A 15,822-nucleotide genomic window follows, 5' to 3' on the forward strand; every position below is an offset into this window, starting at 1 on the left:
GACAGGGAGACGCAGAATCCGAAACAGGCTCCAGGCTCTGAGCTGTCAGTACAGAGCCTGACGCAGGGCTCGAACTCACAAACTATGAGATGATGACCTGAGCCGAAGTCGGACACTGAGCCGACTGAGCCACTGAGGCGCCCCCCTCCACTTTTTTTTTTTTTTGGTTTTATTTGTCCCTTTTTAAATCTTCTCCCTAGTGTTTTACACTGGTACTGTGATCTATTTAAATGTGGTTTTTTTCTTGTGTTTAATATATGTGGTAGTTCTGTCTGAATTTGTGTTTTCAGTGTTTCTGCAGAGTTCTTAGCCAGTCTTTCATTCAGCATCTCCGTATCCTCTCCTTTGAGAATTCCTGTTAGACATTTTATTAGATCTTTATGTTTTATGCCATTTGAACCTCTTATTTTCTATGTTTCTGTTTTTCTTTGCAGTGTTCTGGGTATTTTCTTAATGTTTATCATTTCCCCAGTTCTTTTTTAGCCATGGCTGATCTATTCATCCCATCCATTGAGGTGTTTTAGTGGTGGTGTCTTTTTTTTTTTTTAATTATAGCACTTACATTTTTTATTTACAGAAGTTACATTTGGGTCTTTTCAGATCTGCCTGGTTGCTTTTTATTTCTTTATTCCATTTTTCAATAATATTTTTGTTTCTTCTTAAACATTTCTTGAATGGTTCTTTTATACTCTGTGCCTCGCAATTTCAGTACCTAACAATTTGGGATTCCTAATCTGTGTCTACTGACACTTGTGACGGATTGCTTATTGTATGTTTGTTATTGATTGTGTGCTCATACTTGATCAAATCTGTAGGAATGCTGAAAGGCCTGAAGTGTAGGTGATTATTTCCTGAAGTGATCCAGTATGCTTCTGCTGAGTGTCAAGGGGCACTAGTGGCCCTTTAATGTCTTGATCTGGGTATTTTCTGACCATTTAGGGCAAGTTAAGGTATATCCTCAGAGTCACTCAGAAGGGCAGGCCCATGATTATACAATCTCAGAGTAGCCTCTCCACCCAGAGCATGGGCAGAAAAGACCCACATGTAGGTCTTATTTTGCCTGCATGTAGTCAGATTTTTGATTCCTACCTGCCCTTTGACTGAAGTTGTAGCCCTCTTAGGGGTTTCGGTCTGATGCAGGCATTTCCATTCCCTGCAGTAAATGGTAAGTTTTACATGGAATAAATGGATTACAATTCATACATTGAATTAGTTCATTAGTATTCTGTCCTAATCGAGGAAAAAAATGCTGAGGGAACATTTTCTCCTGAGTAGAATATAGCTTTCCAACTAGTGTGTTCTAGATTTGTCAAGATAATTCATCCCTGCAATATTTGGGACTGTCTGAGGCCTCAGGCTGGGTGCATTCAGGGGCCAACTTCTCTTGCATTGTATAGATGATCATTTTCTGTGCGTGCTGGAACTATGCAAAAGGTTAGCATTTTTCTAGATCATTAGTTCTTGGAGTTGCTTTGGAGAAGACTGAATACTGTATGTCTCTCTTAAGTTGTCATAATGTTCACAAGCATATTAAAAGCTTAAAGAGGCCTTGAAATAAGGAAAATTTTCTTACTTGACCATAATACTTTTATTTTTTAATGTTAACAGTCTATAATATTGAAACAAAGATGTTCGTAATTATTGACCCCCTGAAATTTCAGGGTTATATTTGCTGACAAGTAGAGTCAGAGTAAGATATTCTGTGTTGATATTTGAGGGTCAATAAATATGCATTAGCTGCTGACTGAGGTGGCTATAAAGTGGATGAGCTTATACGAAAACTGCAAGAGATCTTCTTCACGTGGAAGTAGGCTATATGAATCTACTAGAACTAGAATTCTAGCCAGTGTTTGTAAGTGTGTATTCCAGGCACTGTGATAAATATTTCACAATGTCTTTTCATTGCCCTCGGGGGGAAAAAAAAAATCAATTCTTTACCCTGGCCTTCAAGGACCCTCATGTCCTACTAGTTCTGTGCTGACAGCGCAGAGCCTGCTTGGGGTTCTCTCACTGTGTCCTCCTCCAACCTCATCTTTTACACCTGTCACTCTGGGCACCAGCCACACTGGCCTTCCAATGGGCTAGGGATATTCCTACTGGAAAGCCTTTGTCTTGTTGTTTGCTTTGCCTAGAACATCCCAGCTGCCCTTTTTGGTCTCGAGGTCTTAACTCACCAATGCCTTTCCTCACCACTGAACATGAGTCGACGACTCCTGTCTCAGTTTGACTCTGCCTTCACATGGTCTAACTTGGGTTCCTCCTGCCAGTAAACTGTCACCTTGGTGAAAAGCATGCATCTTGTCTGCTCTGTACACCACTCGATCTGTAGCCTCTGCTACTGTGAGACACACGGATGCTTGATAGTTGTTGAGTGTTGAATGAGTAAGAGAAGAAACTCATAATTTGCCCAGTGTTGACAGCTAATAAATGGCAAAACCAGGACTCAGACTTAGGGCTATCAGAATTCCGAGCTCTTGGCACCACACTTCATTCAAACAAGGACTCTCCCATTCCTTATCACCTTATCAGTTCAGAATGTTGCTAGACTTGACTTTTGGCATCACCTTCAAAATTTTATTCTTTTGAAATCCAGTGGTAGCCGATTTTGATTCTTTGAAAATACATTTGATTTTTTTTTTATGAGTTTATTTATTTATTTTGAGAAAGAGAGCACACACAATTGGGAGAAGGGCAGAGAAAGGGAGAGAGAGAATCCCAAGCAGGCTCTGTGCTGTCATCAGTTTGCAGCTCGAATTCACAAACCATGAGATCTTGACCTGAGCTGAAATCAAGAGTCCAATGCTTAACCAAGTGAGCTACTCAGGCACCCTGAAAACACATTTGACTTTTTTTTTTTTTTTAAATACCTGCAAGTTATTCAGAACCAAATTTGTTAAATAAGATGGGTAGTCAAGCTAGGGAAAACTGTTGAGGGAAACGGATTAATTACAAAGTAGCCAGAAACAGTAGGGTTTTCTTTTTAAAATTGGGTCTAAAGGAAGAATACTGTAAGAAGTTGGAGGTTGTGGCAACAGCATTAGAACATGCATAGAGCCTCATGAGGGGACTTCTTAAAAGATAGTATTCATCTGGGGATAAAATATTTCCATTGTGTGGATTAAGGAACTACTTTTGTTGCTTTCATAGTTATACTTGATTCAAGTGAAAAATCAGTTGTCCACTTTAGTGCAAATGTTTTGTAACTGCGCTTCTGAAAAAGACAGCTTACTCTTCTCAAACTAAGAGATGCATTTGGATGGTTTTATTTTGTCAAACTTTACACAACAGATTTCGGCTTTGTATTGGTCATGGGAGGAAGTTACCCTAGCCAGAAGAGACATTGTGCATAAAGTGTAAAATGATACCAAAAAATACTAACTGAAGCAAAACATTGAAAGGTGCCAGCTGATAATTTTTACTCTAGTTGCCCCATCGCATATTATTATTACTATTTTTTTTTTTTTTTGAAGTTTTCTTTTGCTCCCTGCATTGGTCCTGTTTCCTTATAGATTCTTTTTTCTGGAGATTTTTTTCCTCTTTATTATTTCCTATTTTCTTTTTAGTTTCTTCTCCCTAAACTTTAAGTTTTGCAATTTATTTCAGGACAGGTTGAGTTGACAGTGTTACTTTTTGGGGATTTAGGCAGCTTGAGAGAGAGCATATCTTTTGGAAGAGCAAACATGTATCATTCACTGAAGATGATGTAGTGTCTTTGTAGCTTTTCTTTTGAAAAGGAAATAATGTTTAGCTTGAGATACTTGGAGTTTTTTTAACCATTGTTTATGCTAAAGAAAAAAATGAGATAAGACTGCAAATGTACAATTGTTATCTTCTCTAATATTTGAAATAGTTAATATCTAAAAATTCTCTAAAATTAAAAATTCCCAATTAATCACTCCAGAACTCTTCACAGCGATTTTTAAAAGCATCTATATATTTCCTGGATGCTCTAAATTGTAATAAAATCTACACTTTTAGAGATGAAAGGTAAATTAAGAAACCATCTGTTTGTTATGTGTATTTCACAACAACTTAAAAAAATCATCTAATTTTTGAAAATTTTTTTTGATGTTTATTCATTTTTTTGAGAGAGCGAGCATGAGAACGCACACGAGCAAGCGGGGGAGGAGCAGAGAGAGAGGGAGACACAGAGGGTGAAGCAAGCTCCAGGCTCTGAGCTGTCAGCACAGAGCCTCGTGCAGGGCTCGATCCCACGAACTGTGAGATCATGACCCAAGACACTTAACCAACTGAGCCACCCAGGCACCCCTCTGATTCTTTCTATAGAGAAGTGACCTACCTAGTTTATAGCAATTACTATTTGAATTTGAATTGCATGGTGATCCTCTGATTGTGTTCCGTGTTTATTGTTGTCATTGGTATTCTTATTAGCTAACATGGTGGCTAATAAATTTGCACCCTGTAGAAAGGAAAGGCTCCATTTTGAAACAAACATTTTGTTACAAAATAAAATTATCATTTGTCAGGGCTAGATCTTCGTTTTCCAAATATCATCACAATTTGAACTAAATTCTTTGGGGTGGTGGTTGTGTATCTGTGCTGTGTCATGTATTATTGATTTTTTCTACTTTTAAGACTGAACATTCTTCACGCCCTGAAAGGAAAAGAAGAGACTCTTTCGGGATGTTTGACGGTTATGATAGCTGCAGTGAGGACACAAGTAGCAGCTCCAGCTCCGAGGAGAGTGAAGAAGAAGTTGCTCCTTTACCTTCTAACCTCCCAATTATCAAAAACAATGGACAAGTCTACACATACCCGGATGGCAAATCTGGCATGGGTGAGTATTCCGCCTTTCACTGTTATGCAGCTTCTTATTGGAGGATATGTTCTGATTTCATTTCTTCTTTCATTTCCCTTCCTTGGAATTTTTCAAGGGAAAAAGAAACGCGGTCTGAAACTTACAGTTGTAGATGAGATCACTAGATTCCCATTTGATCCATCTTGCCTACCTGCCGTGTTCTGGCAGAAAGCAAGTAGAGCAAAATAAAAACAAAAGGCTATTGAGAAACACAATGTGGACGTAAATTCATTAATTAGGTAATAAATCCCAGTGTAACTGAAAGTGTGTAGGATCACAGGCTTATAGAGCTGATACACTTGCAGAATGAGTTTCTCTCCGCTACAAAAATTCCTTATAAGATTATGAAGCTTTCTATTTTAACACTTCCAATGATAGGGTATCTCTAATTACCAGATTATTCTTCATATTGAACCAAAATTATCCTTGTTCTCAATTTTGTCTTTGGGTCTTAATTTTGCCTCTTAAAGGTACAGAGAAGAATTCTAATCCTTGTTATGATGATAACTGTTCACACCAGAACAGTCCCAAGTGACCCTAATTGCTTCAGCGATCTGTCATAGTGTGACAATGATTTTAATTCATCAATAGCCTGCTCACTTTCCTCTGGGCATGCTTCAGATTTCATGGTGCTGGAGTGACAGCTTACATGACTTGCCCAAGACTGTCCTGTTTTTAGGATTGAAAATCCCATATCCTGGGAAGCACCTCAGGCAAATGGCTAGTCACCTGTGTAATAAGGGCAGCTGGTCACCTGTGTAATTAGGGCAGCAGGTAGGCCACAGAGTTGCTTTAACTTTTTTGAAAGTAATACTGATTTCATGTATAACTGAAACCCTTTAGTCTTTACTACAGATTCACCACTAAACCAGTTAAACCAGTCTTGTCTGTTAGCAGTTGACTTTTTAAAAGATATTTTATTCGTGAGTAATTTCTACACCCACCATGGGACTCAGACTCACAACCCCAAGATCAAGAGTCACGTGCTGCACCGACTGAGCCAGCCAGATGCTCCGACTTTTTATTTTTTAATAAACGATATGAGGTTGATTTGAATAATACCTTAGGAGAGGCACGAGCAAGGGCTATGGGAACATGAAGGGCAGGCGATGAATTCTAATCTGGGAGGGCTTCACAGGGCAGGCAGATCTGAGCTGGCTTTGAAGGACAAGGTGGAAGCAGTGGGAGAACCCTGTGGAAGAAGGGAACTATACTAGCAAAGATTGGGAAGTAGGACTTTGAAGGAATCATGCTGAACCATTCAGATGTGGCAGGCACGTAAGTGATTGTCCCAACGAAACATTGCAGAGAGATGAAAGATCTGGTGGTACAACCGTCTTTGGGCATAGCTTATTTTTAAATCAGTCAGTGTTCACCGAGGGCCTCTTTCAGCATCTGGTACTTGCCATCAGCAGAGAGGCTTCCTATTGGCCAAAGTGGAAGGACGTGCTCCCACTTCACTTGGGAGCCAGACAAGGTCATTTCCAAGGACATCGCAGAGACTAGGGAAGAGGGGAAAGAAGGTGGATCAGGAAGATTTGGAGTTAAGTTTTTGGCTTTGGGCAGGCCTCTAACTCACTGAGCCTGTTTTTCCGTCTGTACAGTTGGGATGTGGGTACCTGCTAGGCAGGGTGGCCGGAGGACAAGGATAAGAGAAAGTATCCCCAAAAACTCCAGCTGGGGCTGCAGTTACACCATGGATGCCTGGGAATACTGAATGAGAACAGGATCCAGCCTTGTCTGATACCACTTAGATTCAGGAGTGAGTCTGCCATGATAACATTCTGATTGTAAAAATTGAAAAATGATTTGGGCCCTGAAGAGGGCCCAGGAGCGATTTCAAGCTTACTCCCAAGTTGGGCCTATAGGTGGACCTAATAGATGAAATCAGCTGTACGTTTCTCTTAATGGCTCTCTTGATGAAAGGAAGTGGAGTGGAGGTGATCCGTGCTGGAATAACTGTCCTAGAACCTCATCAGCCCAAAGCCAGGTTAAGAGGCCTGGCTGATGCAGTCTGAGGGCAGAAAACTGGTGTGGACGTCCCCGGGGCCGTCCACCAGGATGATGGACAGCAGGTGTGGCTGCAGAGGTTTCCCCTGTGGACACTGGTTGAGCTACACACTGTGCTGTCCTGGGAGCCTGTCCCTGAGTGTGGCAGGTATCTGGTGAGAGTTAGGCACCTCCTCAGTCCGCAACAGGACAGGCTCTGGATCTGGAGACAAGAATCTTCTGGGGGCTTTCCTTTTGAGACCTGCTAAGTTCCAGCCCCTTTCCAGCTGCAGTGGATTTTTTAAAACTTTAAATTATCCCATGTAACCTTTTTCTTACTGAATTTTGATCTTCTTAGAAATTGTTTACTTCTAATTCTATCATTTAACATTGAAGGTTGTGTTACATAATCTTCTAGTTTTATGTCATTTGCAGATTTGATAATAATGCCCTGGAGGTATTCTAGTCTTAAAAAGTTGAACAGCACAGGGCCTGGTACAGAATCTTGTAGGCTGTGTCAAAATACTTCCCATTATTGGGGCACCTGGCTGACTCACTTGGAAGAGCGTGCACCTCTTGATCTCAGGGTCGTGAGTTCAAGCCCCAAGTTGCATGTAGAGATTACTGAAAAGTAAATAAATAAATAAATAAACTTTAAAAGAAACAAAATTCCTTGGGACCCCAGGGTGGCTCAGCTGATTAAGAGTCCGAGTCTTGGGTTCAGCACAGGTGATGATCTCACGGTTCATGGGTTTGAGCCCCACGTTGGGCTCTGTGCTGACACTACTGGGCCTGCTTGGGATTCTCTGTCTCCCTCTTTCTCTGTCCCTCCCCTGCTCTCTCTCTCTCTAAATAAATAAATAAATAAACATTAAAAAAACAAAAAAAAGTTTCTACTCACTTATCAGGACCTTAAATTTCTCAATCTTTATTGACAAAGCTGCATGAGAGATTTTATCAAATGTTTTAACTCCTAAAAAAAAAAATTTTTTTTTTAAACCCATATTAACTCCTATTAATATATGGTTGACCCTCAAACAACATAGGTTAGAAATGCCAATCTCCCATGCAGTTGAAAATCTATGTGTAACTTCTGACTCCCCAAAAACTTAATTACTAGGGGCACCTGGGTGGCTCAGCCCTTTAAGCATCCAACTCTTGATTTCAACTCAAGTTATGGTTTCTAAGTTCATGCCCTGTATCAGGCTCTGTGCTGATTCTCTCTCTCCCTCTCTCTCTGCCCCTCCCTTGCTTGTGCTCTCTATCTCAAAATAAATAAATAAAAAATATTTTTTAGAAAGGTGCCTGACCCTTGATTTCTGCTCAGGTCATGATCTCACAGTCATGAGATCTAGCATGGCATTTGAGTTAGCACAGAGCGTGGAACCTCCTTGGGGTTCTCTCTCCCTCTCCCTCTCCCTCTCTCTCTCTCTCTCTCAAAATAAATAAACAAAAACTTAATTACTAATAGCCCACTGTTGGTAACACTAATAGTCGATTAACACATGATATTTTGTTTGTTTTTTGTATTATTTAATCTATTCTTACAATAGAGTAAGGTAAAGAAAAAATATTTTTAGGAAAATCGTAAGAGGGAAAACACATTGACAACACTGTATCTTATTTATTGGAAAAAACCCACATATAGATGGACCCATGCAGTTCAAAACCCCTGTTGTTCAAGGGTCGATTGTTTACTCTTGCCATGGTTTAGTTATACCAGTCCAGTAATATTATAACAAAAGGAAATAAGGTTTATTGAAGCTTTATATGTGCCAGGCTCTGTTTTAAATACTAGAGATACAGAGATAAAACAATATAGAATAGTCCCTGCCCTGGTGGAGCCAAAGATACACTATCCCCTTTGGGTCACAGCTTCTTTAGCTAGATGGTCACAGACCTTTTTAATCTGTTCTATAACTCTTTCTCCTTTTTTTTAAACTTTTTTTTTAATGCTTACTTATTTTTGACAGAGAGAGACAGAGCAATAGCGGGGGAGGGGCAGAGAGAGAGAGGGAAACACAGAATCTGAAACAGGCTCCAGGCTCTGAGCTGTCAGCACAGAGCCCGACGCGGGGCTCAAACTCACAGACCGCGAGATCTTGACCTGAGCCGAAGTCGGACGCTCAACAGACTGAGCCACCCAGGAGCCCCTCCTTTTTTTTTAAATGCTTATTTATTTTGAGAGAGAGAGGACGTGTGTGCCAGCAGGGTTGGGGCAGAGAGAGAGAGAGAGAGAGAGAGAGAGAGAGAGAGAGAGAGAGAGAGAGAGAGAAAGAAACCCAAGTAGCCTCCGTGCTATCCACACAGAACTCAACGCAGGGGCTCCATCTCATGAACCCTGAAGTCGTGACCTGAGCCGAAATCAAGAATTGGATGCTCAACCGACTGAGCCACCCAGGCACCCCTGTAACTTTTTCGACAGAAAACCATTCAGTTTTTTCTCTCCTTAAACACCCTTTCTTCATCTCTAATCCTGTGGTACCTTTCTTTCATGATTTCTCAATAGATTTATAAGTACTGGTTAAAACTATAAGCCCTTCTAAGTTTAACTGTTTGGGTGGAGATTTGAGCCCACTCCGGCAGTTTTTTGCTCTGTTACTTTCTGGTGTTTTATTTTTTGTTTTTTGTTTTTTCCTAACTCTTCTCAGGAATAATTGACAAAGAGAGTTGCATATGTTTAACATGTACAGTGTGATGATTTGATATACATTGTGGGATGATTACCAAGATTGAGATAAATAATACCCATGGTTTCACATAGTTAACTCTTTGTGTTGGGGTGGTGGGGAAGAACACAGTATCTACTCTCAGCAACTTCCCAGTATGCAGTACAGTATTATTAACTGTAGTTACCATGCTGTATGTTAGAGTCTCATAATTTACTCTTCTTATAACTAAAATGTCGTACCCTTTGACCTACCTGTCCCCCTCCCCCCAATCCCTGGCAATCACCATTCTATTTTCTGTTTCTATGAAATCGGCTTTTTTTTTTTTTTTTTTTTTTTATTAAGGATTCCACATGAAAATGATCCCATACAGTATTTCACTTAGCATATGCCCTGCCCTCCAGGTTCAACCGTGTTGTCACAGTGCCAGGATTTCCTTCTTTTTTGTGGATGCATAATATTCCACTACAATGAATAATACTTCATATATGTATATATATATCACACTTTATGCATCCATTCAGCTATCAAAGGACATTTAAGTGTTTGCATTTTCTTGGCTCTTGTGACTAATGCTGCAGTGAACATGGGAATTCAGATATCTGTTCAAGATACTGATTTACAGTCAACTAATTTTTGACAAGGGCACCAAGAATGCAGAATAGGGCAAGGACAGTCTCTTTAATAAAGGGTGTTGGCAAAACTGGATATGCACATGCAAAAGAATGAAAATGGATCCTTGTCTTACACCACTCAACAAAAATTAACTTAAAATGGATTAGACTTAGGGGCACCTGGTTGGCTCAGTTGGTTAAGGGCCAACTCTTGGTTTCAGCTCAGGTCATGATCTCCTGGTTTGTGGGTTTGAGCCCCACATTGGGCTCTGCGCTGACAGTGCAGAGCCTACTTGGGATTCTCTCTCCCCTCTCTCTCAAAATAAATAAACTTTAAAAGAACAAAAAGAATTTAAAAAATGGATTAGACTTCAGTGTAAAACCTAGAAATATAAAACTAGAAGAAAACATAGGAGAAAGCTTTTTGACACTGGTCTTGTAGTGGTTCCTTGGATAAGAGAACAAAAACAAATGGGCCTACGTCAAACTAAAGAGGTCTGCGCGGCAATGGAAACAATAAATTGAAAAGCCAACCTACAGAATGGGAAAAAGTATTTGCAAACCATGTCTGATAAAGAACTCCTACAACTCAGTAGCAAAAAAACAAATAATCTAAGTGAAAAAGACCTGAGTAGACATTTTTCCTAAGAAGACATACAATTGGCCTACAGGTACATGAAAAGGTGTTCCACAACACTGATCATCAGGGAAATACCCATCAAAACCACAATGAGATACCACCTTACACCTATTGTGATTGCTATTATCAAAAAGATAAGAGAGGGGCACCTGGGTGGCTCGGTCGGTTAAGCGTCCGACTTCGGCTCAGGTCATGATCTCACGGTCCATGAGTTCGAGCCCCGCGTCGGGCTCTGTGCTGACAGCTCAGAGCCTGGAGCCTGTTTCAGATTCTGTGTCTCCCTCTCTCTCTGCCCCTCCCCTGTTCATGCTCTGTCTCTCTCTGTCTCAAAAATAAATAAACGTTAAAAAAAAAAATTAAAAAAAAAAAAGATAAGAGATAATGTTGGTAAGGATGTGGAAAAAAGGGAACTCTTATATACTGCTGGTGGGAATGTAAATTGGTATATCCGTTATGGAACACCATATGGCAGTTCCCCAAAAAATTAAAAATAGAACTGTCATGACCTAGCAGTCCCAGTCCCACGTATATATCTGTTTACCTATTCTGAACTTCAGTTCTTGTGACCCTTCTTCTAATTCTGCCTTTCAGATCATTGTCTATTATGCTAATTTACAAAAGAGGCACATAAATAGGGTTTTGTTTTCCTCTGTTGTCAGTGAGTAATCAAGCACCTACCTCAGGCTTTGACCCTCTCCTTTCCTCCTTGTCCTCTGAACATAACTTGAAAGAATCTATGTATGACCCTTAACATTTTTCCAAGACTTGGCTCTTTTTAGCTTGCCCTTTGTGTTACTCCTTAGCTGCATTGCACTTCTTTTCCTCTTTTGTTTATAATCCTTTCAAAGGCTGGAGCTCTTAATGTATAGGAAAATGCCTGGCACACAGTGAGCACTAAGGAAATGTAAGTTGAATCTGATTTATTTTGTTTGTGGGCTTAGACCCTCTGTTAAACCTTGAGCTGCGGTCAGACCCTCTGGAGCCGTGGCCATGGCATCATACCAGTATTTTCTCTAACTTTTGTGTGGGCTTTTCTGTCGTTTGTATGACAGAAGAAATTTTCTGTTAGAAGGCAAATATTTAAATTAACACTTAAGTAATTATTAAACTGTTAGATAAAAATTGGTTTTATTATATGATCATAATAACACCATTGTTTTTGTTCTCTTAATTAGCTACCTGCGAAATGTGTGGGATGGTTGGTGTGCGAGATGCTTTTTACTCCAAAACAAAGCGTTTCTGTAGTGTTTCATGTTCAAGAAGCTATTCGTCAAACTCCAAGAAGGCAAGCATTTTGGCCAGACTTCAGGTAACGGTACAGAAACCTTCTTATTCTTTATATCTGTTATTTCTATGGCTTTCACTGTTTATCTGTCATTGGATTGTGATTCACTGCACTCCACTTCTACCCAGTTGGCCAGTTACCATTTTATACCCCACATTTTTTCAGAAATATGTGATCCCCAAAGTTTGTTCAGCCTGTAAAATTGAACAGCTATTATAATAGACAAGGCATACTATCCAAAGTAAACGATGAAACTGTTTAAGTGAATTAAAAACACTCTTTTTCTAAATAAGTATAAATATAATAAACGCCTTGTTATATACAGAAATTGAAGCCATTTTTCCCCCCTGGTTTCCTTTTGAGTTAACATCAAGGTAGAGTCAATGCAGCATTTGGGGGGAAATGATATATACCCTGTGGTTCTACTTCTCCATCATATCTGCTTTGTACTTTTGATTGCAGCCTATTTGATACCTTGAACGATTCTGTTTGGTTAATCCAACTAACCTTTTTGAAAACGTTCATGGTATAAAAAGAAAATCATCTTTCTTTAAATGTACATCAATGCCTACAATACAAAATGGAGATTCGACCATTTGACTAAGTTGTTAACTATTGTAGCATATAAACAGTGTTTTTAAGGCATTTAACTGATTTTTGTAATATATTTTATTTGAGTGATCACATTTTTCTTATTCTCCTGTAATTGATTGTGATCCTTACATAACACTGAAAGGATTTATAAAAATTCCCCAAATTAAGGAAATACATCACTTAGATGTATTTCTATATTTCAGATAGACAGTACCTAAGATCCTGAGCAGTGGTCTGTACCCAAATGGATGGCAGTTTGTCACACTGTGAATTTGGCCCATGATCATTTTGTCATTGATCTTTTGCGTTAGCACTAAAGGTATAAACCTCAGTCACTTGCTCTTTAAACATTAAATTATCTTCTCTTACCATAAAAATAGCAATGCTTGGCAACCTGCATGAGTGAATAACCACTGGTTTTATCTAGTATAAGAAGGAATCAAGTATCCACCACAGCCTATATTTTAACATCTTATGGGATATAATTTTTTATTAACATATTAATTTGCATATTGCTGTTTTAGTCTGTGCCAGCTCTGCTACCCATAATAGATGTCTACATTGTAGCAGAACTCCAAAAAACAGTTCTCATGTTAAAATTCCTTGTATGTTTCCTCTGCTTTAATAATTTTCTAAACCCTTGATGTTTACTTAAGCAGAATGAGTAGTATGCGATCAAGTTAATTTTTTCGGTGGAGGGGGATGAATGAAAAAGAATCCTATTTACTTAACTCTTCTTGTTTTAGGGTAAGCCTCCAACAAAGAAAGCAAAAGTTCTTCAGAAACAACCTTTAGTTGCTAAACTAGCTGCATATGCTCAGTATCAAGCTACCTTGCAAAATCAAGCAAAGACTAAAGCAGGTAATATTGGTGAATATAGTAGAAGTGAAATGTTTGATAATGATTCGCCTAGTTTTAGTCAACATTTAAATTTTGAATTTTGTTAACTAAGCTATTTCTCTGTCCTACTAGTACATTATGACATTAGGCTTCCTGATGATGGTTTTGGTTTCAGTAATTTATTCTAGGGGTACCTGGGTGGCTTAGTCGGTTAAGCGTCCAACTCTTGATTTCGGCTCAGGTCATGACCTCACGGTTTCAGAGTTCAAGCCCCACAGTGGGCTCTGCGCTGGCAGCTCAGAGCCTGCTTGGGATTCATTCTCTCTCTTTCTCTCTCTCTCTCTCTCTCTCTCTCTCTCTCTCTGCCTTACCCCTGCTCGCCTTGTCTCTCTCTCTTTCAAATAAACTTCATAAAAATAAATAAATACACAAATAATTCTAGAAGAGAGTAATTGTGTTGGCAGTTTCACAGTGCTTGTGGCAATATCCTTAACGTATTTTATTGGGGGGCCACCTAGGTGGCTCAGTTGGTTACGCATCCAGCTTTGGCTCAGGTCATGATCTCATGGTTAGTGAGTTCGAGCCCTGCGTCAGGCTCTGTACCAGCAGCTCGGAGCCTGGAGCCTGTTTCAGATCCTGTGTCTCCCTCTCTTGCTGCCCCTCCCCTGCTCACACCTGTCTCTCTCAAAAATAAATAAAAAAATAATTCTGGGGTGCCTGAGTGGCACAGTCAGTTGAGCATCTGGCTCTTGCTTTCAGCCTAGGTCACGATGTCAGAGTTTGTGAGATCGATCCCCACATCAGACTCCATGCTGACAACACAGAGCCTGCTTGGGATTCTCCCTCTCCTCTCTCTCTGCCCTTCCCCTGCTCGCTAGCCCTCTCTCTCAAAAATAAATAAACATCAAAAAAAATTTTTTTTTAAATAATAATTTCAAAAACATTTTTTATTTGGTTATTTTCTGTGTTCCACTTCTATGCTGTGGCTGGTGGGGAGCATTATGAAGATAATAAGCAAAATGATAGGACGTTTAGCAGGCTTCAAAGGTAGTGGGGAGATGAGAGTCATAAAAGGAAGAGATTGAGAAAGGATCATTTCTAATAGATTTTTTTAAGTTTATTTTGAGAGAGAGAGAGAGAGAGAGAGAGAGAGAGAGAGCACAAGTGGGGGAGGGGCAGAGAGTGAGAATCCCAAGCAGGCTTTGTGCTGTCAGTGCGGCACGTGCCAGGGGCCTCAAATTCACAAACCACGAGATATGATCTGAGCCAAAGCCAAGAGCCGGACACTTAACTGACTAAGCCATCTAGGGCCCCTGATAGAAGATTCTTAACAGGAAGGCAGAAGCAAGGAAGTATAGTAGGGACTGAAGCAATGAAAAACCCTAGTGAAGGTAAGGTATTAGTGGCAGATACTGGAGAGAAATCTCACTGAAAGGGGCACCTGGCTGCCTTAGTCAGAAGAGTGGCAACTATTCGTCTCAGGATCATGAGTTCGACCCCCACATTGGGTGTAGAGATTACTTAAAATTTTGGGGAAGCCTGGGTGGCTCAGTCAGTTAAGTGTCAGACTCTTGATTTCAGCTCAGGTTGTGATCTCATGGTTCGTGGGTTCAAGCCCTATGTTGTGTTCTCCGCTGACAGTGCAGAGCCTGCTTAGGATTCTCTCTCTCTCTCTCTCTCTCTCTCTCTTTCTTTCTCTCTTTCTGCTGCTCCCCCACTCATGTTCGCTCGTGCTCGCTCTCAAAAATAAATAAATAAACTTTTATAAAACTTTATAAAAAAGACATGGAGAAAGGGAGAGAAAGAATCTTAAGAATCTTAAGTAAGCTCCATGCCCAGCACAGAGCCCTTTGCAGGACTCCCATCTCATGACCCTGAGATCATCACCTGAGCCAAAATCAAGAGTCAAATGGTTAGCCAACTGAGCCACCCAGGTGCCCCCCAAAAAAACACTTCAAAAAAAAAAAAAAAAAGAAAGAAATCTCATTGAGATGCACAGTAAAAGCTACATGGGAATAAAAACCCAAAAGCAGCCATGGTAGTGTTTCTTATTCTGAACAGTTCTGCGCTCAGCTATTCTTTGCTGCTTAGAACATGGAAGGCTTAAGCTAATATTAGTTTTCAAATATGATCTATGTGAAAGTTCATGTTTATTTAGAAAAGTTCTTAAAATTTTGTAGGAGAAAAGAAAACTTCCAAGATGATGTTATTTTTTCTCTAAGTTTACTTATTTATTTTGAGAGAGAGAGAGAACAGGGGAGGGGCAGACAGAGAGGGAGAAAGAACAATCCCAGGAAGGCTCTGTGCTGCACACAGAACCCAACATGGGGCTCAATCTCTCCGTGAGATTGTGACCTGAGCCAAAACCAAGA

General features: G+C 40.0%; 1 protein-coding gene across 13 annotated transcripts in view; it reads left to right on the forward strand.

Annotated features, from left to right (window-relative positions):
- MBTD1 (mbt domain containing 1) overlaps positions 1-15,822 on the forward strand; it is a 71,924-nt gene that overhangs the window by 24,087 nt on the left and 32,015 nt on the right. For 10 of the 13 annotated variants that reach the window (XM_015539541.2, XM_042967718.1, XM_042967714.1 and 7 more), the window contains 3 exons: positions 4,597-4,798; positions 11,907-12,046; positions 13,357-13,471. In XM_015539541.2, coding sequence (XP_015395027.1) covers positions 4,645-4,798; positions 11,907-12,046; positions 13,357-13,471 — 409 coding nt within the window. In that variant the 5' untranslated portion in view covers positions 4,597-4,644. The remainder of the gene's footprint in view (positions 1-4,596; positions 4,799-11,906; positions 12,047-13,356; positions 13,472-15,822) is intronic. The other 3 variants (XM_042967711.1, XM_042967712.1, XM_042967720.1) reach the window with 1 other exon arrangement.

Source organism: Panthera tigris, chromosome E1, assembly GCF_018350195.1.
Source record: "Panthera tigris isolate Pti1 chromosome E1, P.tigris_Pti1_mat1.1, whole genome shotgun sequence".
Taxonomy (NCBI): domain Eukaryota; kingdom Metazoa; phylum Chordata; class Mammalia; order Carnivora; family Felidae; genus Panthera; species Panthera tigris.